The 26,188-nt window shown below is 39.2% G+C and overlaps 5 protein-coding genes across 7 annotated transcripts in view; 3 read left to right on the forward strand and 2 right to left on the reverse strand.

Annotated features, from left to right (window-relative positions):
* Positions 1-3,119, reverse strand: part of LOC118733009 (ER degradation-enhancing alpha-mannosidase-like protein 2) — a 108,615-nt gene extending 105,496 nt beyond the window's left edge. The window contains 4 exon segments of the mRNA XM_036462158.1: positions 1-1,700; positions 1,778-2,236; positions 2,238-2,904; positions 2,962-3,119. Of these exon segments, the coding sequence (XP_036318051.1) occupies positions 45-1,700; positions 1,778-2,236; positions 2,238-2,904; positions 2,962-3,083 (2,904 nt within the window). The 5' untranslated portion in view covers positions 3,084-3,119 and the 3' untranslated portion in view covers positions 1-44.
* The window catches only part of LOC118733008 (putative mediator of RNA polymerase II transcription subunit 26), a gene marked incomplete in the record, with an annotated part of 166,166 nt that overhangs the window by 90,351 nt on the left and 49,627 nt on the right, over positions 1-26,188 (forward strand).
* On the forward strand, positions 3,424-22,272 carry LOC118733014 (protein lin-9 homolog). 2 transcript variants are annotated; one of them, XM_036462165.1, is made up of 2 exons: positions 3,424-3,567; positions 20,031-22,272. In XM_036462165.1, exon 2 carries the CDS (start codon positions 20,058-20,060, stop codon positions 22,026-22,028), a length of 1,971 nt encoding a protein of 656 aa, XP_036318058.1. In that variant the 5' UTR covers positions 3,424-3,567; positions 20,031-20,057; the 3' UTR covers positions 22,029-22,272. The 2 variants fall into 2 exon arrangements, with proteins under 2 accessions (XP_036318058.1, XP_036318059.1); XM_036462166.1 differs by lacking the exon at positions 3,424-3,567 and adding an exon at positions 6,553-6,821.
* Positions 6,109-14,824, forward strand: LOC118733007 (WD repeat-containing protein 7-like). Its single transcript, XM_036462156.1, has 2 exons — positions 6,109-6,539; positions 8,841-14,824. The coding sequence occupies exon 2, from the start codon at positions 8,859-8,861 to the stop codon at positions 13,314-13,316; it is 4,458 nt and encodes a 1,485-aa protein (XP_036318049.1). The 5' UTR covers positions 6,109-6,539; positions 8,841-8,858; the 3' UTR covers positions 13,317-14,824.
* LOC118733012 (translation initiation factor eIF-2B subunit epsilon-like) lies at positions 22,156-24,731 on the reverse strand. 2 transcript variants are annotated; one of them, XM_036462161.1, is made up of 7 exons: positions 24,561-24,730; positions 24,357-24,481; positions 24,112-24,303; positions 23,198-24,051; positions 22,916-23,140; positions 22,543-22,829; positions 22,156-22,490 (listed from the first exon to the last, which is right to left on the reverse strand). In XM_036462161.1, the coding sequence occupies exons 1-7, from the start codon at positions 24,654-24,656 to the stop codon at positions 22,269-22,271; spliced, it is 2,001 nt and encodes a 666-aa protein (XP_036318054.1). In that variant the 5' UTR covers positions 24,657-24,730; the 3' UTR covers positions 22,156-22,268. The 2 variants fall into 2 exon arrangements, with proteins under 2 accessions (XP_036318054.1, XP_036318053.1); XM_036462160.1 differs by having other exon boundaries at positions 22,916-24,051; positions 24,561-24,731.

Genomic DNA, 26,188 nt, shown 5'->3' on the forward strand with positions numbered 1-26,188 from the left:
CCAATAAACCAGGACTGGCACCGATGTCAAATTTTATAACAGCGCTATGGGTAATATTCACGATAGGCGAATTTATCCAGGAACTTGGGTGCATCACAGGTGAATACTTCATAACCGCTACGCGTTTTCACTTTTGCTGTTGAATTTGTATGTTTGTACGTTGTGTAACTTTGTAGAGAGAGCCTCGTTTTTTCATGCAGTAGCGCCTCATTGAATTCGTAACGGTGATTTGTGGTCTTACGCAAAATCGTTTGTACCAACTGCGCCCAAACCGAATCGCCACCACCAGCATTATCGGCTTTAGTAAGCTTCACATCTTTATTTTGGCTCTTAACGTTCGATGACTTTTGATCGCCCTTTTTAGAGTTTCTATTTTGGCTCGTATCATCGGGATTAACTGTTTCTACCTGCTTACGTTGGCTTTCACTTTCTGCCATTAACGCTTGTAAGCGGTCAAATGTTTCAATCATTCGTTTTTTGAACTCCACAATTCTACGCACGTGAGCGAATAGCGGCAGCGGTGCATATTTTTGCCTCTCATTGCCTTCTTCAAATAGTCCTTGTATCTCGGTGTTATTTAGCAAAGGCTCAAAACTACGTTTCTTCTCGGAGGTACCATTAATAAGTATTTTTAATAGGAACTCTTGCATGGCAGTTGTGTTTACTAACGTCTGCTGATAGTCTGCATGCAATAAAGCCATTTGCCGAAGCATTAAACGCAGTGAAGCATCTTCAGCCTCATCGGCCATTGCCAAATCCTCAGTACCAGTGTTATTAAGTGCACTTAATACTCGGTCAAGCAATTTAAAGTCGCTATCGTCAAATTCAAGTATACCTAGCCTTGTTATCAACTCAATATTTGCATTATACTGCTGCTGCAACTCATACAGCTCCCAGAGTGTACGCGTCCGGCTTTCATACTCTTTTTGCACTGCGATTCCCAGTACTGCGGTTACATTTTTATGCAACAATTGTAGTCCCGTTATGAAGGGTGCATCCAGTGTAAAATTACGCATAAAGCCAAAAACATAGTGCAGCGCCAGATCTGGGTGCAGAAAATCATCGCGGTGCATACTGAAAAACTCGTTTAAATCTTTTACTGTTAAATGATTAGATGATACGCTTTGCTCTTCAACAACTTCCGCGGTACCGACGGAAGGGAGACTTGACTTTTGTTCATTCTTGATGCGTTCAAAATTCTCCACCAGCAAATCGCCTGCGGGATTGTCATACTCATCAAATACATCAATGTCAACTGGTGCGGTGGATTCGGCCTTTATTGGATTTTTTTCGTTGGATGTGTTCTTTATTGGTTTTAGATTCTGTTTATTATTAGAAGAGTGCTCTTGGCACAAATATTCTTCACGCATTTCTCGCTCAAGGATCAATTTTTCACGATCGGATCTGAGCAAAGCTTCGTCCTTAAATATATCCAAGTCGAGACCGTCAATAATATCTTCCTTTATGTCGTGACAGCAATATAGCGCAGACATGTCAACTGGATGCGCTTCGGTGTTAAATATATAGGAACCTGCGTTTACGGCACACTCGCCATATGGAGTTTCCAAACGATCTCCTATGGCACCGTCGTTGTGTAGAAAATTCTCCTCATCGAAAAGGAGGTAAAGGTATTTAGTCGTTTCTGCGAGGAAGAATGATTCCATTCGGTTCTCTTTCTCATGGGTAACTACATTGCGTATCTGTGGAAAGATTTGAATGTTTCAGAATAGCATAAGTACACAATTTGGTTATAGAAATATGTATGTAAATCATTTACCGTTGCATATCCACATCGTGTCTTAGCACTAAATTCAATTGTTTGCAATATGTCTTCACCCAACTCCAACAGAAATTGATTTTGCGTTGCTCGATATAGATACATCACCGACTCGATCAGTTCAGGACGTAAGGGATATACTTCTCTATTTGCGGAGGCTTCTCCTAGCGGTATGTTGAAAAATTCAGGCAGAAAGCCATATTTTCGCCAAACTGTACTGTACTTTATCAAAGTGCGCATTGCCGGTCCTATGTCGCCAAACATGCTTAGCACGCCGGGCCAAAAAGCTTCCAGGGATTGAAAAACTGGCAATGTCACCTGACCTTTATTCATGTTGGCCCACACGTACCAGTCATCTTTTTTCAGATATTTGTCAATATTTTTACGAGCCTCATGAAACATCTCCATCAATTCTGGCCGGTTGAGCATAATTGAACCCTTTACCAGATATTCAAAAAAATGAATCAACACCTGCTCCAATACCAGAGTCAAATGCAGTCCAGCGTCCTGTTTGTACATCAATGTGGTTGCCAAAAAGGCCAATTGCCGAGCGGCGCTCCCACAAAGAGAAGACTGCATTGAGAGCAACATCTTCATAAATAGGGTTACCGGTGAGTCGACTGAGCGCACCAAACTCAACTAGAAATGTCCCCACGCCAGCCGTACACGTCACTGATGTTTCGCCTTTGGGTACACCGTATCGCAAATTGACTGTACCGTAGGGCATTCCAGTAGCTGTATCAAATGCTGGTAATAAACGTCTTGCCACGTCCTCCGCTAATCGTAGTAACGATCCTTGGCATGGCCACCCTGGCTCCAATGTCACACCGGCTCGTTTTGCCAGCATATGCGCTGAAAGCAAACCGCCCACAATTCGTATGTTTGTTTCGAAAACGGAAACGTTTATGTCTTTCTCGAAGTCCATGGTTTCCAGTAGTTTTACTACTCTTCGAAACTCGGTATAGTTACCCATAGTCGCCAGGGTATCTAACGCGTCAATTAGTGTCAGGGAATAGCTACCCCAGGTGTCAACGCCATCACACGTCAAGGGTCGCAGCTCGTCATAGCCGGCAGCGTGCTCCAAGTAACCCTCATAAGCATGCTGGAACATTGCTCGTACTTTTTCTCTGCAAAGTATAGTGTTATTTCAATTTTGAAAGCAAAAAGGAAAAGTGGTATGGAACCTCAGCTCAAGCACACGATCCTTTGAGTAAAACCTTACACCTTGCGTTTTGTATACCCCTTGAATTACTAGAAAATTTATAAATATCACCCTGATATTACAATACCAAACATCCTTATGCATCTTATAAAGTTGTAATAAATTGCAGAATAATCTAATTAGTAGTAGTTTTGCAGATAAATGAAACTGCCACACCGCAAAAACGGCTATGATTAGGATGTAAACAAACCAACAGCTGATGAACCCACTCGGTATGTTCACTGCACGAAAGGTTTGGTAAAAAATTACGAAAACTTTGGCACCATTATAATTTTTAAATTTTGATTTACAGATAATATTTCAAATAATGAACCCATTTGGGTTTGGAAAAATTAAACCCAACCAAAAAACCCCTTACAAAATTTTTTTAAAATCGTTTCGGAGCCGTTGTTACCAAATGCAACTCTGTGTGCGAACACTGAACATACCCTATGAAATAGAAATGTCAAAGATGGCGAATTGTTTTTCAAACTCTGAATTTTAGTAAAATTAGTGAATTTTTAACAAAAATACTTGTGTAAAATCACAATTTAAACTACAAAAAAGCCGTTCCATTTGCAGCATAGAAGTAAGTGCCTAATTTGCCGTATTTATACACATACTGATATCTTTATTTGAGCCTTTTGAAATAAGCGTGCGGTAGCGTTTGGATTTTCGAATTAACACTACAAACATTTTTTTGTGTCACCATAGCATAGAATTGTTCCCTTCCAAACACATATCCAACAGTTGGAATGGATTCCGGCCATTGGCGTTCGTTTTCCTTAATGGTATTATATCTTAGTGGACGTTAAAAACCCAGGTTTTCGCTTGGTCGTACAACGTGTGCGCCTTGTACTGTAATCATTAATATGTACATACCTTTGAAACGTATTACATGACCTGCTCGAAGCAAGCAACGCGAAGGTGTGCTACTAAAGCGTTGTGAATGCTTCTTTTAGAAAAGTATTTGGCTCTATTCTTTCTCTGGGTTTGGTAAATAAACCTGAGTAGGAACAAAAAACGGGTACTTACTTAAATATTCATCAACAAAAAAAGTTCCACTGTTGTTTTGAATAATACTTTTAAGTAAAAGGAAATTCCAGGATGGATGGATATGGCTACTGCAGCAGGTTAAACTCGTACCTTAGCAGAATAAATGCAGATGTGCCAAACGAATTCTCTCTGGGCATGCCCACTGAACCCCACCCTGCTAATGCCTCTGCTCTTATGGACAGACCCCATCGGGGCTGCACGCTTCCTGGGTATTCCGTCAGTAGAGCTTGACGACAATGATTGAGGTACTAACCGATCTGGGCGGGGTTGTAGCCGCTATGGTAAATGGTGGTGCAAGTAATAGCCATATTTTAGTAGTCTATTTCCAAAGTGTAGAAGCACATTTCTCTAAGGTTCCTTTTTGCGCTGTGGAGTAATAACTACTGTGGTAAACTGGGTTTTTACAATTAAAACTTGATACACATGGAAATCATTTGGAGAGAAACACATACATATCCTTTCCTTAATATAGAAAGGCTCTACCTCACATCGTCGCTGAAATGCAGAAAAGCCGTAACTAACTAATTTTTTTGTTTCATAAAACTATGTGCGGGCGATGAAATGCTTCATAATCAATCAAATAGTGAATTTTAGATTTATAGTTAATTTCAGTGTTTTGTATTGCAGCGATGATGTGAGATAGGGCCTTCCTATATTAAGGTAACGATTAGTGGTTTACGTCGACAGGCTTTGCGGTGTCGGCGTGGTCAACTTCAATATAGAAGCGGCGGCGGCAACTAGTTTCCAAAGAGCCACGAGACAACTAATTTTATTATGTCATCTCGTCGGCGTTAGGCATTCGCCATGCCAATTCCGATTATAATTCTATTTAATTAGTTTTAAATTTTAATATTGTTACTTCCTACTTGAGTTAAAATGTTGAGTGCCTGGCGCTGATGTATGGGTGAACAGAAAAAGGTCTGAGGTATATACATAAATACATACATACATATATGGTTATGTATACTCTTTACAGATCCCAATGCACTATTTAAATTTAAAGAAATTAAAAAATTTAAATAGTTAAAAAGTTAAGATATTGGAGTAATTTATGACGCTATTAATAAGTTTGTGTAATAATCTAATCTACCATTATGTTAAATTATGGAGTTCTTATGATTTTTTGCGGGTTGCTGATAGAAAAAAGGGGAGTCTATAGTTTTTCCAACAGTTTTACCCATCAACTGCCACCAGAGCGGGCCTTTTTGACCCACTGTTTAAAAAATTGCTTATAGATGGTTAAAATTTCCGCTAAAATATTAAGTACCAAATTTTTCTAAGGATAACCGAATGTAATGAAAAATGATACTAATTTTTACGAAAAATAGGGAACTTTAATCCTTTGTAGAAACCATTGCGATGCGACGGAGCAAAACCTTCCTTGGATTTGACCACCACTTATGAATACTAACGTAATTTTAACACAAAATAACTTATGAATGTAAAAATTAGCAAAAAAAGGGTGTTTGGGTTTTATTAAAAATTTGTATAAAAAATATTCAACTCTTAAAGAAAAAAATACGGAAGAAAATCAATTTGTTTTTGTTTTATCTCCAATAATTGAGGAGGTAGTTGCAATAGAGGCACTTCTATTAAAACTGCTTTCTGAGATACTAGCGTTAAAGTTTTTGATGTGTGATAACTTTCTTGTTGTAGTATATGAAAAAATAATATGTTGTGGTTGTGTGGTGGAAAAAAATCGTCAAATTCCATTGTTCGGCCCTAATTTAACTGTAATAAACTCGCTCGATCAAAAAACGTGTTCCCTATGTTTTTTTCTGAGATACGCTTTTTTTGGGGGGGAGGGGGGAAATTAAAGGAGATCACGTTCCTATTCAGTGGCTCAAATTAAGTAAAAAAAATAATTTTTTTTTTATTTATAGAATTCTGGCATAGGCAGTTGAAATCCTCAGGAGCTGCACTTAAAATGTAAAATATTTTGTGAGATATGTGAAATAGACCTAAGATGTGGGTTGTCAGAATTAACCTTACGTTACTGACTATGAAACAAAGCCCACTCGAACAACGCAAACGTAATGACGTAATTCAGTGTGCTTTGCTTATTGTTCGCTGACAGTTTTCGACATTTTACACGCAAGTCAATCGATAATTTTTCTGCTCGGTCGATATTTTCATTTCTTTTCGGAGTCAAGAGACAAAAAGTGATAGAAAAGGAATTTTTCGTTGGAATTAGCAAAAATATTTAGTTTAATTACGTGGTGACGAGGTGATAAAATACGTAAATGCATAGACTAACTATTAAAGCGAGTTGAGGAGTGCAAGAAAGCAAGGAAACGCTGAAGGCGGAGGAGGAGGAGCGGAGCATACTGCGCGACATTGAAGTTCCATAACTGCTGCAACTGGCGCTGTCGCTGCGCTGCTGTTTGTGTGTCTAGACGAGGAGGAGCGACGAGGGAGCACAAGGAAGAGGGCAAGAGTCGTTGTGGGACACGCACAGCCGCGGAGGCGACGGAAGGAGGCAGAGCAGAAGCGGACAATTGCGATGTTAGCACAAGAAATTAATTTGCTTTGGGAGTGTGCAACCATTACGACCGAACACATTTCGTCACACAAATGTATTCCTATGTGAACATAGTGTACACATAGTAAGCAAACTAACGTACAATGAAATAAGCATCTGGGAGCAAGCGGAGCTGTAAGAATGTACCAAATGCTGTCGCGTATACAATATCCCACTGAACGTTCAATTAACTAAACTCGTGCTTTCACATCTGTTTCAAGCTAGTTCAAAGCTGTTACGAGATTATTGATATGCTCGTCAAAAAGGTTCCTAATTTTCAATTGGTTTGGTGAATTAACCACCATTTTCTGATTACTTATAAATAGAAATGCGCGCAAGGAAATTTAAATTCTATAACTAAGTACGTACATATGTACATATACTTATAGTATCGTCCATCATTGGATGGCGTTGGTATTTTTTCAGTCCATGACTGCCATCTGCCAAATAATAAAAATATGTTTATATTTCGAAGTAGGATCTGCTTTAAAATGCCATGATGTGCATAATAACGCAATATAGTGTAATAAACCCCCAACCTATATGAAAACATCCAGCAGAAAATGCTTAACGGAAAAGTTCCATTATTTAACTGCAGTAACGAAATTCAAGCGTTTTTGTGCTTACTTATAATACATAATAAATAAACTTTCCGAAGTTTGGGAAATGGCTCCAAATCCTTTTTATGTCACCTTCGGAGCATACTTGTCCACTTCATCATGAACAGCGCTTCTTGAATCTACAGTATCTACCTATGTACATACATATTTCGAATTTTGTTTAGTTAGCGCATAAATCATGAGCTGCAAATTAAACATCCACTATCTAATCAGTTGAAATGTTTATAAATAATTCATAGCATATTCACATGGCTTCGCAAGTTTGCTAATTAGACCAATTTAATTTTTTTTTTTTATAATTTGTGCTTAGATATTCGTTTCCAATCTTTTACAAAGGTTTCCCCACATTATTTTATATTAACGTTATGTACATCCATATATACATACAGTGTGTGACCAAATTAAGTCGTTACAAGCAAACAATAAACAAAGTAGAGTCCGACCGATTAACGACCGATGCCGGGGCTAGTATAGGCCAAAAGAGTCAGCATCGGCCGTTTTTGGCCGATTCTTGAATGAGGTTATATTATTTAGCTAACCGATTCTTTGCCGATTAAATACTGAATATAACCGTATCAAAATGAAAAGATTTAAGTAATTCATCGTATAATAAAACATAGATTTCCGAGGCCCAGAAACCATTTCAAAAACGCTTAATTATACGGAAATCTTATAAATTTTTAATTCAATACCCATCCGAAAGTGGAACCTCATTTCGCCACATACTGTAGGTTTACAACTTTTATCATGATTGTGTTATCAATTGCGACAGTATTCTGTGGTAAACTTTTAGTAATCACTTATCAGCATTCTTCGAATCCCAGCCGAAATGTGTTCGTTGTCGTGATGGAGACTTAATAGCACCTACCAATGATAAATAAAGAAAAAGCAAGTGGTAGCAATGGTAAGACGATGGTAAATGTGTTGAGCTATGGAGTGTGTTGGTTTAGCTGGTGACAGCGAACAAATAAATGCATCACGAGTAAGCAAAATTTTTGCTCGGATTTCGATGCCCTGGAGTGTGAATGTGAAGAAAATAATAACAGTGTAAAAGTCATATTAATAACAAAGCAAGCAAAGGCTTCTCATTCTTAAATACTCCAGAGTGCGTTCGCTATTTTTTTTTTTTTTTTGTTTTTCAACTCAATGTTTTGATTTGTATTTAATAGTTAACGTTTAACTACAGGTTTTATAAAGTAGCCCTCTATCTGCAATAAAAAAGAAATTAGTATTTGAACCCATGATTTATGTTTATCTCTGAACTATGTAATTGTCATAATTAATTTTAGCTCTAAAATTCACTTAATAGCAAGACCGACAGTAAAGTAAGAAATTTTATTTAATATAATATACTCATTTATTAAATGTAGATAGAAGCTTTTGATATAATTTAACGAATATCTTTCTCGAAGAAGTATTTTAAAACAAACACTTAATTCGTGAAATTATCTGATTTGAAAAATTCACTTAAAATCGAGTGGAATCTAATTGAAAACAAACCGAAAAATTTAAGGGTTTTGTTCGCTTCATTGACCAGCAAGTCAATGCTGGGCAACAAACAAAAATAAGTACACTTCATTGCCAAGCATTTCTCAGCGTAGAGGCCAGAACGCTATCCAAAATGATTTCCCCTTTCCATTCTCACCAAAACGATTTTTTCCACAGCGATTTCGGTATTTCAACATGGTCAGCACTAATTTGGTGGTTCCAGTGGTGTTGTGGGGCCCATCGGCGCCCACGCACTGTGTGTCCAGCGTGTTTCTGTCGGATGATCAATCAACTCTCGTCACCGGCTGCTATGATGGCCAAATCTGTTTGTGGCAAGTTGACCCAGCCACCATGAAAATGTCACCCCGTTGTCTGCTTGTTGGACATTCGGCGCCAGTATTGTGCCTAGTGCGTGCCTCTGTACTGCCCGAAAATAATTTCCTCGTGAGCTCATCGGAGAATGGTGAAATGTGCACATGGGATCTAATCGATGGAAAATGCATGGAATCGGTTAAACTGGCACAGGTGCACACACATATTCAAAGCTACCATCCAGCAAACAGCGAAGATGTTCGTCTATTTTGCATTGGCTATTACCCCGAGATAATCGTAATGGATCCATTCAGTTTGGAAATCATTTACCAGCTAAGTTCAAAAGTAAAGCCCGATTGGATTTCTGCACTACATGTGCTACGACCCATGAAACGTAAAGACGACGTTGTTTTGGCAATTACAACTACAGGCACAGTAAAAGTTTGGACCCTAATCGGCAATGAAAATAAGCATGCTGAACCGCTCTACGAAAATGAATCTAAGGAAATTCGCTGCTTGAACGCCATTACCATGAATTGCTGTGCTCAAAATCAACGCACCGTTCTAATTGTATGCACCAAATACTGGCAGATCTACGATGCTGGTGATTTTACAGTGCTGTGCTCAGTGATTGCGCCTACGCGGGAACGCTGGCAAGGTGGTGATTTTATAAGTTCCGATCGTGTCATGCTTTGGACGGACGAGGGCAAGGGCTATATCTACAAGTTGCCCGCCAATTGTATACCCGACAACAAAGAGTTCCATGCCAAATCAGTGGTGCGCGACGCACCCTATTTGTATTACGTGCTACAGCAGCCTGGCGACAAGGTACTTTCATGCCCTCCCGCCATGAAACTGCTGCGTTATCAGCGCGAAGAAGGCAAAAGTCCCCAGCACTATTTGCTGCGTGGTGATTCTGAAGGCTATATTTCAGTATGGACGGTACCGGATGTACCACTGGATAACATCAGCATTTTGCAAGCAAAACAAATGCCACCGAGGGTGCTGAAGCCCACAGTCTGTACATCATTGGTGGAGGCCTGGTCTATTATGGATCCACCGCCAGTCGGTATTCTCGATCAGTTGTCACGTATTACGGACACGCCTGTCAAGCTCACTTCAAGTATTTACTTACCGCAACAGAGTCGGTTGGTGATTGGTCGCGAAGATGGTACTATAGTTATAGTGCCCGCAACGCAAACGGTTATGATGCAATTGCTGGTAGGTATTAAACAGAATTTCAGTGATTGGCCATCCCATCAAATACTTTACGGCCACCGCGGCCGCGTCAATTGTTTGCTTTGCCCATCGCTGGTACATCCGCGCTACGAGAAGTCGCATTTACTGTCGGGTGGCGTAGATTTCGCCGTTTGCTTGTGGGACTTGTACAGCGGAACAATGTTACATCGATTTTGTGTACATGCCGGTGAAATAACACAGCTGCTGGTGCCGCCAGAGACTTGCAGTAATCGCATTCTGAAATGCATCTGCTCGGTGGCGTCTGACCACTCAGTAACTTTGTTGAGTTTACAGGAACGGAAATGTGTGACGCTTGCAAGTCGTCATCTTTTTCCGGTAATAACCATTAAATGGCGTCCCCTCGACGATTTTCTCATTGTAGGCTGTTCAGATGGCTCCGTGTACGTTTGGCAAATGGAGACAGGTCATCTAGATCGTGTTTTACACGGCATGCTGGCGGAAGAAGTTCTTTTGGCATGCGATGAGCAATCCGCCGAAGATGGTAACGGTGGACACGGCGGCGCCGCAGCGGCTACATCGGAAATGGGTATGGCTAACCCGGCGGTACACTTCTTCCGCGGCATCAAGTCACGAAACATGAACGCCATACGTCATGCCACCCAACGCGGCATACATCAACTGCAACAGCTGCAAGGTCACAATCAAGGCAACTTTGATTTCTTAATGAAACATCGCAGCAATCCGCTCGTGATTCAAGGTCTACGCACTAATCCAAAAGACGCAGAAAGTCATATACTATTCTTCGACATTGAAGGACTTATTTTCGAACTGCATAGTGAGGAGTATGCGCAAATGACACCGGCTGCATTGGAGGTGCTCGGCGTGGTGCTGAATAATCCAAAGGATAAGGCTGTACATCTGGATGCATCAAAAAAAATTAGCGATTTCTTTGGCAAGGTGAAGAACAAGGCAGGCGACATGGAAAAAATATTGAAAGATAAAGACAAACACGGCTTAGTGCAGAAATTCAAAGAGAAGACGGAACAAATGGAAAAGAAAGTGCAAGCAAAAGTCGAAAGCTTTCAGAAAGTGGTGGAGACACAGGAGCAACCCGACGATTTGCGCAGCAAAATAGCTTCAAAAATGGAAGTGACACACGTTATGGAGGTTGCACAGCTGCTGCTCTCACTCTTACACTCCTGGGGCCTGGACCCACATTTAGACAAGGTGTGTGAGTCACAATTGGGCTTGTTGCGTCCCATCGTGCCTGTCTCATTCGGCGTGCTCTCCAAAGCTGGCTACATGTCTCTGCTGCTGCCCACATGGCAGAACAATTACAAGATACCGGACAATATACCACCCACACCCAGTAGCTCCAAAAAGCGCGACATCGCGCCCGAATTGCTGCGTCAAGAACAATTAACGGCTGTATTCACATCACGGTTGCACTGGGAACTGAGCACGACGTTGACATCGAATCACATACTGGCGCTTGTAGCTATGTCCAACACATTGATGTCGATGAGCGCTGCATCTTTCCTTCCGGACAGCGAAAAGAGTAAGAAACTGCAGCGTCTGGCTCAACGCACCGACTCGACGTTAAGTAACGAAGAGGAGCGCGAAGAGCTAATAGCACACCATACATCGCAGATTAAACAGGGCTGGAGTTTGCTATCCACACACCATTGCTTCCTTTTGCCCGACAAAATCGAGGCATTAGAGCCACGTAAATTCAAACGTCCGCAGGTGGAGGCAATGGCTAAGCGCTGGCAGCATCATTGCATCGAGATACGGGAGGCTGCACAACAGATATTACTTGGCGAATTGACGCGCATGGGCAAGAAGGGACGCAAACAGCTAGTGGACAGTTGGGCACAGTATTTGCCTCTCTATACGCACACCGAACCAATCGTTCAGCCACAGGTGCTGGCGGCGGCACAAAGCAATAGCGGAAACGGCACCAACGGTCACAGCAGTGCTGTGGACAATCAGGACGAGGACTACGAGGAGGAGGAAGAAGAAATCATCCGTAAGCCGTCCAGTTTGTCTGAATTGAAGCGCAAACAGACCACGGCAGTGATATTGTTGGGTGTTATTGGTGCTGAGTTCGGGCAGGATATTTCGCAGGATTCCCCACAACGCGCAAGTGCTGATCGGCGAAAATCATCTGTGGCAGAAGGTTTCGGCATAGCCAACAACTTGGCGCGATTAACTTCTATGGCTTTGGCACATCTGCTTTACGCGCCTCCCTCACAGAAACTACCAAAGTATACGCCGCTGCGACGCGCCGCAATCGATCTTCTAGGCCGCGGCTTCACCGTTTGGGAGCCGTACCTTGACGTCAGCAAAGTCCTCCTCGGTTTGTTAGAGATCGCATGCGCTGGGAAAGCAGTGCCCAATCTAAACTACAAACTACCACTAACACCACAAGCGGATGCATGTCGCACGGCGCGACATGCGCTCCGGCTCATCGCCACAGCACGACCAGCCGCCTTCATTACGACTATGGCACGTGAAGTGGCACGCTACAACACTATGCAACAGAATGCGCAGTCCATCAATCAACCGCTCACACAGTCGGTGCTTTTCAAGGCCAAGGCGGAAATTTTGCTATGCGTTGAAATGTTGATTGACAAAATGCAAGCGGAGATCGCGAGTCTTCTCGTAGAGGTTATGGACATAACGCTGCACTGCGTGGACAATAATGAATTGAAGTTACGCGGCCTTGCCGACGTGTGTCCCTCGATATGCAAATTCAATCAGATATCGCACTGCGCGCAAAGCCGACGCATTGCCGTTGGCGCACACAACGGCCACCTAGCCATCTACGAGCTGCGCCAGAACAAGTGCCAAATGATACCGGCGCACACACATCCTATAACGTCGCTGGCCTTCTCGCCCGACGGCAAATTTCTCGTATCCTATTCATGCACTGAAAATAGACTATCGTTCTGGCAGACGAGTACGGGTATGTTTGGGTTGGGTAATTCTCAAACGCGTTGCACCAAAGGCTACTCAACAGCGCCCATACCCGATGTGTCGCGCCTCAATCCGATGCGGCTAGCCAAACTGGTATGGATTAATAATCGCACGGTGACGCTTATGCTGGCCGATGGCTCGGAGACACGCTTCAATGTGTAGGCTGTGCAACAGACAGACAAGCCAATCAGGACGGCAGCGTTGCAGAGAAAGCTGTACAAGCATCAAGGCAGTTAACAATTAGGGACTTCGACTAAGGCGCTTCTATTGTGCGTGCTAATGGCGGGTAAGCGGGCGAACAGTTTGATGTGTAATGGCACAAAAAGGAAGAAGATGTGGAATATTTTTAGGGAAAGTCAGCATTTCTATTGGGTGGAGTAAAACATCATTACGTATTTTTTGAATGTTTTACTTACATAGCTATTTATTTATACAAAAAATCAATTAGTGATATATTTTTATTCTCCTCGCCTGAATGTTACTTTAATGCAGAGAATGGAACAAGTGAAAGTCTGACAACAGTTATCATAGTTTTCTAAATATCACAATTTCGATCCACGTTTCATCAGTATTTCGCAAATGTCTATGTGAGCCGTAAATGAACTGTGAGTTCATGCGGCATCCAATTATCGAGCTTGCTATTTCTTTCTAGGGCCAGCTTTTCAGTGCCAGTTTAAACTGACATTTGATTGGCTTTTAGTTTAAACCAGCCAGAGTGGGCGTTTAAACTGAGTTTAAGCCACGGCCGTGCAGTGAAAAAATCGATCTTAAATGAAGCTACTTTCTAGTGCGAAAGTTAAACAGTAAAACCTTACGAAAATGCACAGTTTGGTCTTGCATCTTAAACTTGTTGAAAAAAACAGCAAAACTCAAACAAGCCGCCTATTTGATTTTTTTTTTTTTAGTACTAAATTTAAAAGGCCAGTTGTTAATTAGCATGCGTGAATGACTGCAGCGCTGACACAACTGTACCAACATTCAGTTGAAAACATACGTAATGACTTTGCTCCAACTCCAGCTAAAAATTCAATTTTATTCGCTTTAAGTGTACGGCAAGTTTGACTTAATACGCTTAACGGTTCCTCAAATTGCTGAAAGCAAAACTGAAAACGCTTATAAAGTGTATTAATTTGTAGCATTTTCCAATAGAAAAAAATTCTAAAAGCATCAAAATATACCATAAGCAAAATATACTAAAATCAAGTTTAGAATTTAAATAACAAGCAAAATCTAAATATAAATAATAAATTTGGTTGTTCTTTGTTGATTTAGTTTTTATTTTTCGTATATACATACATGTTTTACTTGTTTTATTTTCAATTTACATATACACATATGTATGTATGTAAAATTATTACCATATGGGTGATTTTTTTACCATGCAGAAATTTTAAATTATAAAAAAATCTGCTACTAGTGATTTTTTATGATATCGCGCGTAAAAATTTCACAGTCTTTCGGAAATGTTGCATAATAGGTTTTATCTACATCTAACTCCCTTATGACTGCTGTTCGTCCGCGCTGGGGGATATGGCGTTTGTGTTGCATTTTCTAGATTATGTAGCATCCAAACATAAATAATGTATTAAAAAATAAAGGGCTAACGGTGGTACGCACATATTCACATAGTATATGGGTGCATTCCAAAACGTCAACGTCAGTCTCCTTTATTTCTAATCCTCTCACTAGATTGTAATGCCAAATGTGCGCAACTACGGTTAGACTTTTTCTTCTAGTGCGGCTTAGAAATAAAAGAGACTGACGTTGACGCTTTGGAATGCACCTTTTGTATGCACACACTTACACACTATATACATACGAACATACATATAAGTTGGTTGCATTGCAGTACTACATAGAGGAATATTAAAAAATAAAAAAAAACATAAACCACATATAAAACTACGAAACTACAACAAGTGCAAATGCGAAATATATTTGATGATAAAATTAATAAACAAAAAAACAACTATGATTATAATACATTATCTAAACTATATACATGAAAAAAGAAAAACAAATAAAAATAAAAATAAAAATAAAAATACGATACTAGTAAAAAGAGAAATTACCCAAAAATCCAATAAAATGTAAATGCTGTTATTAATATTTGTTAAACTGTTATATTATATTTACAAACATACAATACATAGTAATGAAATTTGTTTTGCTCTTTTGTAAAATTACTTTTTAAAACATATTTCTGTGTTGATTTCGAAAAATATTTAAAAAAAAAAAAGAAAAACTATGTGGTAGCATGGTTAAAAATAAACGAATAATCCAAGGAAAACAAAAACAATAAATCTTAAAACCACATTTGTATGTAGGCAATTGAAGCAAGTATGCATTCAAGTGCATACTCGCATACCTAAATACATAAGTACATACATACATACACATACCTTTATATCTATATAAATTTAAATTAAATGTTTTAATGAATTCAAACCCGATTCTCCGAGTGTTTTTTGGAGTTTTATTGTCGATTGTATACAACTAATCGATCGGCTCCTCGTATCCTCGTATTTAAAAATTGCATTACTTATTACCGTCGAAAAAAAGAAGAAGAAAAACTATGTATTAATGAACTTAAATTAAACAAATTTAACGAAATTGTATTGTGCTTACTTTTAAATGTCCCTCAATAAAAGTATTAATTAATTATACCGAAAGAAACGGAATTGCCAGTGTTTGTTTCCATTATTTTTATAGTTGTAATCTAAATTTAGTTTTAATTAGCCGGTTAATAAATGAAGCAAAACCAAAAGATTCACTTTGGAAAGAAAAATTAGGAATTTCCTTATGGAGTTTTATGCCTACATAGATAAGGACTGCGTTTTGTCGCCTTTATTTTATACAATAAATTTTTTCAAATTACACAAATTGAAATTTTTTCGTAGTTTCAAATATTTCCAAAATGGTCCGAAAATGCATGTGAAAAAGTAAAGTCGGAATTTTTATGCTCCCACCCCCTAGGATTCTTCTATACCGAAAAAATTTAACCCTATTTTTTATTTTGAAATCACAAAATATTTAGAGGTCGCTCAAAGTGCGCAAAGTTTTCCATGCGTTTTATATGGGAAAATTACCACTTTTCGTAGAAATTAATATTTTTCGAGCAAGTCTAACGGCATATTATAAAGCAAGCGAAATGCTATGTATGTATACAGTGCCGGACAAAAGTATTGGCACAGAGAATTTTTCCGCAATATATCCAAAGTTTGGTATTCTAATTTATTTTCGATAAAAATATGTATACATATAATAATTATAATATTTTTTATAAAAATATAGTTCCTCCTACACCAAAAAAACAAAATCTCTAAACTTTGTGGAAAACTCAAAAAATTCAATAAATTTGCATACTAATTTGCAACTTTCTATTCAGATTTTTTAGCCATTTCAATTTTAAAGCCCATTCAATTTTAGTATAAAAAAATGTAAGTTTGAACTTTCTAAATAATCGCGTTGATTTTTGGCAATTTTTTTTAGTGGGAAGGTTTCCATACAAAAAAATAATTGTCGGTCGAACATACTGTGTATGGAAGAACCTGAGTGAAAACAAGTAAGAGCAGCGCTGTCTTCGGCTATGCCGAAGGCTTCATACCTTTCATGAACATCTGCAAATTTTACTTTGACAGATTACTGCTTTTGAGTACATCTGCATACATCGATAGAGGAGTTACATACCTATATAAAAAATCGCATCTGAACAAACAGAGGTATGGAAGATATACCTTATATTAGCACCAATCTAAGTGATTTTCACTGCTATGTGATCGGTATGTAAACCGACACAATTTATTGGGTTTAGTTTCCTACATAAAGGAGATATATCGCAAAAACTGGTATCTGAACAATCAGTGCTATAGGAGATAAAGCTTATACAGCATAGATTTTGACGATTTTCTCAGTAGACTTTGTATTATTATTTATAAAATATCTTACGAAATTTATCGGTTTTAGCTGTTCAAATAAAGGAGTTTTACAGTAAAATCCCATATCTGAACAATCAGATGTATGGAAGATATATGTTGTAGTCACCCGATCCTTGTTATTTTCACTGTAAGTATTCTGTTAATAATGAGTGAAAATGGTGCGAAATTTCATGTTCCTAGCTGCATAAATGCATGAATTATAACGAAAAATCTCATATCTGAACAATCAGTTGTATGGGAGCTATAGGTTATAGTTATCCGATCTTTTTAATTTTCACTGTAAGTTTTCTGTTGATAATTATTGAAAACAGTGCGGAATTTCCTGTTCCCAGCTATATAAATGGAGGAGTTATAACGAAAAATTTTATATCTGAACAATCAGTTGTATGGGAGCTATAGGTTATAGTGAACCGATCTTTGTAATTTTCACTGTAAGCATTCTGTTAATAATGGGTGCAAGTGCTGCAAAATTTCATGTTCGTAGCTGCATAAATGTAGAAGTTATAACGAAAAATCTCATATCTGAACAATCAGTTGTATGGGAGCTATAGGTTATAGTGACCCGACCTTTGTAATTTCCACTGTAAGTATTCTGTTGATAATAGGTGCAAGTACTGCAAAATTTCATGTTCCTAGCTGCATAAATGGAGAAGTTATAACGAAAAATCTCATATCTGAACAATCAGTTGTATGGGAGCTATATGTTATAGTGGTCCGATTCTTCCGGTTCCGACAAATGATTAATACATTATAAAAATACACCCACTTACCAAATTTGATCCGGATATCTCGAAAACTGAGAGACTAGATTGCATACAAACAGACAGACAGACGGACAGACGGACAGACGGACATGGATAAATCAACTCAGCTCGACGTTCTGATCAAATAAGTATACATTTTAATGGGTCTATCTCTTTTTGTTCTGGTACTTACAAACATCGGACCAAAGTTATAATACCATTTCATGCTCATGAAAGGTATAAAAATTGCCAAAAATCAACGCTGGGCTATAAAACTGCATACTTGGAATAGTGAAAGAGCAATTCTGACTACAGATTCGAATTCAGCGACCCCAATCTATTAGGAAGTCTATCTATTAGGCTAGTCTTCTCCTAGATAATATAAACGGGACTATCACAGAATCCATCGTAGCTTCGATTTTCGTGAAATCTACGAAAGTATTATTACAGAATCCGAATGGCTACGAATGTAAATTCGAAATTCGTAGAGAGCCTTCACTGAATCCGTTCGTAATGAAGATTCGTACAGATACTCTACGACGAGTTTATGCTGTCGGAACAAAATTTAAAATAACTGAATCTTAAAAATAATGCTGCATTATTGTTAATAATAAATATTTATTATACTCCAAATTTTGGTTATAGTTCGATATGGCTATTTAATGGCTGAATATTTCTTATGAAGCCATCAGTATAACAACAATTTATTAGGAAAAAAACTTAGTTATTTTCATTTCACAAAAATTAGTTTAAAAAATATTTAAATTAATTAAAAATAATATAATTGATCTGGAGTGCATAAGTTAATAATTGTCAAAATTTTTCTTGTTTTAATACACTAGTCGGCTCAAAATTTTAGGCAATGCCATGCAATTTTATATACGACTCGTCTGTCGAAAAACACTCGGCACGTCACTCGCAATGAGGCTGATAAGAATAGCTCGCCTCTTTGTTGATATGGTTTTTTTTTTATTTTAATAACATTTTAAAATCGGATTCTCACGTATAATATGCTTCATTAAAAAAATAATAATAATAATTAATACTTAACAAACAAAATCAAAACTTTACATACTGAGTGTCAAAAAAGTCTGCTAATCTATTTACTGGGAGTATACGTTTTTGCCTTGCATTTATTTAAAGCGATAGAAATAAAGTTAAAAACAAAAGACTTAAGCTGCAAACCAGAGGTTTCTCAATTGTGTTTCCTAATCCACTCTTGGCGCAGCAATGTACAAGCAATTTCGGGCATTCAATGTCAGAAATTTCAATGGCATTTTTAAATGGCATAAGTTTTTGTCATTTTAATGACTAGTGGCAATTCGGCAGTTCAAATTTTTTTTAAATAAGTATAATGCTGAATTTCCACTAGGCATTGTAATGACAAAAAATGTATGCCATTTATAAAAATGCCATGTGGAAATGAATTTAATGATCATTTTTTAATGTAATGAAACAATTTTCTTTTAATGCCTGACTTTGTCATTTGTCATTTTTGCCATTTAATGCCTAGTGGAAATCCAGCATAATTTTAATTTTTCGAATATCTGACCTTTGACCCCTTATACATAGTACCTGTAATATAAGTTTGCACAAAAAAAGTTATATACCTTTTAAATAAGAGCAAAAGGCGGGCCACGTCCATATTTTTACTTTTTTAGTTATTTACATACATACCAAAGGTCCAATTTCGAACTTCGAAGGCTCATACTTGATTTCAGAGGGTAACTTCGAAAAACGGAGAAATTACTTTTTTACTTATGAGTCAATCTCTCCAAAAAAACAATTGGTTTGGTCCAATACTCCGGAAAAAGGTGTATTTTGCCGTATAGTGTTATAGTTCAGTTTCAGTACATACTTATTACAGTAAAATCTGCCTAAATCCCCTAGCTTGGATACCCTACACTCAGTTTCCTTGCCCCAATAATTATATTATCCTTGCCATTTATCCTTTTAGCGTACACAACCCGCGTAAGTACCTTCGAAGTTAGCATTTCCAGGGGAGGTAGTTAAGCGGATTTTATTGTACATATTTACATATTTAAAATCTTAACTTAACTAAGTTTAACTCAATACTGGTAGCCTCTCAAGAGTTTCCACTTCACTTCAACACCATATATATACATACATACATACATACATACATACATACATATGAACATAGACTAACTTCAACAAATTATTCATACTTTTAGATTGCATCCTCGTAATTTTGCCCAACAATGTCGGACGAATCGGAAACGCTGTCGAAGAAGACCCGCAAAGCTTCGAGTCCCGCCTTCTCAGATGATGAACACATCGAACCGCCGGCATTCAGTTTGGCTACTTTGGGCCTGCGTCGTGTTGGCTCGGCACCACCGCCCAAGCCGCAACCGCAGCAACCTATACAAATGTTGAACGCACGCGGTATGCCCGCCCGCATACGCAAGCGAAACCGCTTCTTCTTCGATGACGACATCATTAACGATGACAAGCCACTCCGGATGAGTCTCTCACCACGCAAAGTGCCACTCAAGGCAAGCGTTTCGCCCCATAAAACACCCACCAAGGTTCTGAAGAAACGCACAGGCGTTGTCTCACGTTACATGCGCTCAGATGAGAAGAAAAAAAGCACTGAGGTGACCACACCGACACGCAGCAGTCACACAAGTGGCGCCAGCTCATCGACAAATACCACTCCCAAATCGAGCACACGCCACAGTGGCATACCAATCGCCACGAGCAGCAGTTCCGGCACAGTGGCACACATTATACCGACTGATAAGAAGATCGGTCAGAGCATCGGTTTACGTTTGCGCAATTTGTTGAAACTTCCCAAAGCTCATCGCTGGGTAATATTTGAGTGGTTCTATTCGTTTCTCGATAAAGCGCTCTTTGAGGGTGAAAACGATTTTCAAGTATGCTTGTCAGAATCTTTTCCTAATCTATGCACGCGCCAGTTAAATCGAGCCGAGTGGCGGAAAATTCGCGCACTGATGGGCAAACCTCGGCGTTGTTCGCAAGCATTTTTCGAAGAGGAAAGACGTGAGCTTGAAAGCCGCCGCCAAAAGATACGCTACATACAGAGTCGTAGGTCGGGCGACATTAAGGATTTAAACTTCGTTCGTGATTTACCGGAAAAGATACCACTTCCGCTGCCCATAGGCACCAAGGTGACGGCACGATTGCGTGTGCCACAAGATGGTATTTTCAGCGGCACCGTAGACGCCTACGATTCGATGAACTCCACATACCGCATTACGTTCGATAGAAGCGGGCTAGGTACACACTCTATACCAGACTTTGAAATCGTCTCGGAGAATTTCCATGAAATGCTTCCTCTGCAGAGCATCACAAGGGACAGCAGGCCTAACTTGATGAGCATATTTAATGGGGTCAGCTCTTCGCCACTGCGCAACATGCGCAACGTCCGATCTGCACTCAACATGAATTTGAACAAGAGTGACCCAGTGCTGGCACAGGAGGTAATCGAAAGTCCATTCAAGGACCCGGTACTAGGACGCGATAACATCAACGGCTACCCGGTCAAACTCCTGGAGACTCTGGTGCGCTTGAAACGCGCTCTAGCCTCCAAACGTTCCAAACTACAACGCCTCAGCGAAATGAACAACGAAGCGGAATTGAAAGCTTCACAGCAACTCGCAGCCGCACATAATTCAAATTCATCCTCAGATGAGTCGCAAAATACAAATGAGACAGTACCACAGTTGAGCGAAGAATTCCAAAGGCGCTATGCCTCAATTGTCATTTCGATGGAGAAAATGAACCGCGATATGCAGGATTATCTTAATGATGTGCAGGCGTTCGCAGGCGATTTAACACGCGATCCGCAAGTGCAAGCAATGCTCGCCCCCTCATATCTGCGCGAAAAGTGCCGCGAAGCCGCCGAAGATGCAGTGCAGCGCAATAATCAGGGCACAGTAAAAAATAAGACCGTACTGGGGCTCATTAAAAACCTTGCAACTGTGCTGCTTGTCGCTTCACATTTGGGCAATGATGGCAATTCGGCTGAAGTTTCGAAAGTGCTCGAAGGTTGCATCGAAGAAGTGCGTTCCAGTTTGTGTGGCGTAAATGTAGAAACCTTTCAGAAAAATGTACAGATTCATTTGCATCATGTGCGCATGCTGGCCGCCAATAATAGTGTGATGATGGGAAACTCAACCATCTCAACAGCCGGCGGACCTGATAGATGAATTTCTGGAGCCGAAAAATACACTTAGAAATATTACTCTACGAAAATGGATGTACGGAACGGAACTGTATAACATTACAAAAATAGTACTAATGAATTAATAATTAACAATATTTTAACAATTACTAGTTTTTTTATTTAGTTTATTGGTTTTGTTTGTCGATTCTTTTGTGTGTTGAATTCTTTATATTTATAAAAAATAAAACATAAACTTAAAATTTCTTAGCAGTTCATCACTCTTCTAATCACTTTCCTCCTCATCGTGGTCATCCTCTTCTTCGCTCGATTGATTGAGCCATTCGATGAGCTCTTTCAGACTCTGACGTAAAGCGTGGTGGTCTTCAGCATCGAGTTGTTCATACCATGCAATGATAGCGTCTTCACTTACGAAATCCTTATCATACAAGTAGTGTACAACTTTGGATATCTTGCTGCGAACATATTCGTTCTCCTCATAAATGTCCTAAGCGAAAGAAATAATTAAAATTGCACCTTTAAATAGAATTATGGCATACTTCTAATGCCTTTAGGCACTCTAACATGGCGTCTTCGGTTTTTATATAATTCGACATGACTGGTCCCAATTGCTTCAGAACATTGTTGATGGCAAAAAGAACGTTTTGATTTGCGGGCTCTTGGATATCTTGAAGACTGAATATCGCTTTCACCACGTAGAAATTCACTTCCTTGAGTGACATATTATACGCGTACCGAGATGAATTGATTTCCAGGATAAGGAAGTCTGGGTTGGATTTCTCTTGGAAACCTCGAGCCAGTGAATCCATCACTTCCGCCAAAAATACTGCAGCAAAGTAAGGTGGGTAGCAATAGCAATAGCAAGAGGTAGTATTAGTGTTAGTAGAAATTTAATAAAACGTAAACGTTTACTATTTGTATCATCGACGAGTGGTGTTACTGAACGGGACTCATCATCATCGCTGCTCGATGTGTAGTCGCTCTCGTCGCAGGTAGTTGGCACTTTAGAAACCTTTGGTATGCCTGTAGCTGCAGCCGGCAGCGCATCATCTTCTGAATCGGATGTATATGTAGGTTGTGTATCCTGTTTATCTTCTATTATGAAAGCTTTCTCTCCCAGCTTCTCCACCAATTCATCTATTGTAATACAAGAAAATGTGTCGCCACTCGTGTCTGAGGAAAGAGCTAACTTACCGTAATCGTCCACAGCATTTTTTACAATTACATTTTTTAGAGTTTTTCCCGAAGGTATAACACATTTTTCGCCCACTACAGCACCTTCAGTGAGCACAGTTCCGGCGCCAATCTTTGAGCCAAAGCCTATTACACAGCAATCTAACTTGCAGTCATCGGCGACGTTCACACTATCCAAAAGAAAGACATTTGAAAGCACACAATTTTTGCCGATTTTACAGTTTTTGCCAATAACGCTGCAGCTCACTGTTGTGCCTGCTTCTATCTGGCTGCCTGCTTGCACGGCTACATTTTCTCTCAACGTTGCTTTTATCACCGTTGCTTTAGGACTCTTGTATATATTATTTTTTAGATATACATATTGCTGAGCAAGACAATTTAACCCCATGTCGGGAACAAGTGGGTACGCCCAGCGGTTCATTACATCCTGGCTAACCATGCAGTAAGTAAGCCAGTTATTCACCTTCCGTGCATACTGTCCACGCGGCAACAACGAAACATATATACGACTGTCGAGGATTTCCTCGTTAATTAAAATACCACGTACGAAGTCATCTCGAGTTTCGAAATCGAAATTGTCGCTGAATAAAGAAAGCATAGATGGTGACCCGATAGCGATTTGTGGATCAATTAAATTATGCATTAGCGCCATTTCAGAATTATAAAGGAATACTTCCAGCGGCACCTCAAATTGTGACTCCTTGCTATGTAGTCGCAACCTTTGGTGATGATGAAGCCGATTGTTCTGCTGGTCAACAGCAATCATGATTTCGTTGCCTGTGCGTACGTTGCATGTGGCGGCCTCTTTAAAGACCAACGTAGCGGCGGCGCCTTTGTCATATTTAACAGTTTTTCTGAAGAGAATGTTAATGGTATAGCAGTTTGATTTGTTTTATAAGTTTGTGCTTACTTACTTGTGTTGCTCAAATATTGGCCGTAAATTTGCATTGGTCACCGTATCCGCGCCGAGCAAAATGAAGTTTCCACGAATCAAAGCCTTCGCATCTAAATCGCGCATAGCATCACCAAAGCACCGACATCCTTCTCCGCCAATCACGTGCACTGTCATATTTATTGACCATGAACTGAGTGATGCAATACCATTTCTGAAAAATCAGGGATAAATAGCTGCTAGCGCGTTATAAAATGTGCGCCTTACTTGATATGCTCCCGCACACTTTGCAACTGCAGGCTTGAGTAGACGAACACTTCTTCAATGCCACTGCGGTTGAGAGCGTCCAAAGCGTAATCTAATAGTGGCACATTCACCAAAGGCAACAGCGCCTGAAATTTGGAATGCAAAATACTGCTAATACGTGGCGGCTCATAGGACCGTTTTTTTTTACCAAAGATTCTTTCTTACCGTTGAATTTTCAGCGGAAAATGGTTGCAGCTGCTCCACATTATTATCCGCAATAAGAATGGCTTGTATGACTTCTTTTTCCCCAAACTGATTCATTTTTAAACAGCATAAATCAAAAAATATTACGGAAAACTATTCTGCGCATGGATAAGAAATCCTCGAATATATCGATAACTTCTTTTTGGCGAACCGATAACAATCGTCGAGCTTTTTGATGCTAAAGTAGTTGACACACCGATAAATTGTTCGTTAATTCATAGATCCTATCTTTATAAATTAAATTGAACCATCCCAATTTCCGGCCTGCGAAACGAAACTTTTATTTAAAGTAATATTATCTCTTTAGATACATACATATACACACGAGTAAAAATTGGTATACCTTGGTTACCGCGCCACCGATTTCTCCCACACTTGCCACAGATATTGGCCCTGGTCAGCATATTTTTTTTTTAATCGGACAATACCACTCCCATATGCAATGTAGCGGTAATTTAGAGAAATATGAAATTTTCGATGAATCAGTAACTACTGAAGCGACTTTATTCAAAATGAATGTTTGCAATAATTCTGCAGCAAAAAAAAAACGTGTATATCAAATTTTTGAAAAATGGCCGTGGCACCGTTCCGTCAATTTTTACCAAACTCGGCACAATTATTGTACTTGTTACATAAATCAATCGGACTAAATTACGCCCACATTTGATATATCGGTAAGTTTCAGAAATACTGAAACTTAGATATATAATTGGAAATTTAAGGACTCACAACAATACCCTGAAAAGAAGTAACATTATTATGAAATTTAGAAACTGGGAGTTTATCTCATTAAGTCTAACTACTTTCGAAGATGTCTGAAATAGGGGCGAAACCACCCCTTACTAACCATGTAACGGTATTTTCGGAAAGGTGAACAAAATATATAACTTGTAGTTTGTACTCGGTAATTTTGTCAAAATATTTGAATGAATTTCTAATTGAATTTACCAAATATGAGCTTCTAGTTTAATTATTTAAATACCATTAAATTTGTGGAATAGGCACAAACGAAAAAAAAATGTCTGTGCCACATCATCCGTGGTATTGCGTTTGGCGGATACCAGGTATTGCGCGCCAACCGACGATATTTAGTAAAGTTTGGTTTACTAATGCGCCTGTAGGTTAGTCTAGCTGACCCGTGAACCATCAATCGGTTCAACAAAATAGATGCCTAGACTTTAACCCTTGTCATAATGCACTTTTTAGCGAGTTTAACCCTTTGCTACTGCATTGGTCTGCAATTTCTTTCAGTGAGAAGGAGTAAGCTGAGTCAAGATGTCTGAATCTCAATCTTTCGAAAGTTGGGCCATGGTATAAATAGAAAATGTCCTATTGTCGATGTGATATTCCAGACACCTGACGCAAATTCTTCGGAACCTAGCATATTCCAACGATAATTGAGTATAGGTTTTATGCAACTCTGCAGCTCCTTCGAAAGCTATTACGGGAAGCATTGAATTTGTCATCCTTACGGACAAGGATTTAATGCCTTGTTGCTATTTCACATGATGAATTCTTTTATCTCTTTGCTCCAGCTAAAATCCTTTGCACCTTGCTACTTTGCTCCTCTCCGCTCCGAAGCCCTGGTT

The sequence above is a fragment of the Rhagoletis pomonella genome, unplaced genomic scaffold (genome assembly GCF_013731165.1).
Source record: "Rhagoletis pomonella isolate Grant_MI unplaced genomic scaffold, Rhpom_1.0 Rhpom_scaffold_00002, whole genome shotgun sequence".
Classification (NCBI taxonomy): Eukaryota; Metazoa; Arthropoda; class Insecta; order Diptera; family Tephritidae; genus Rhagoletis; species Rhagoletis pomonella.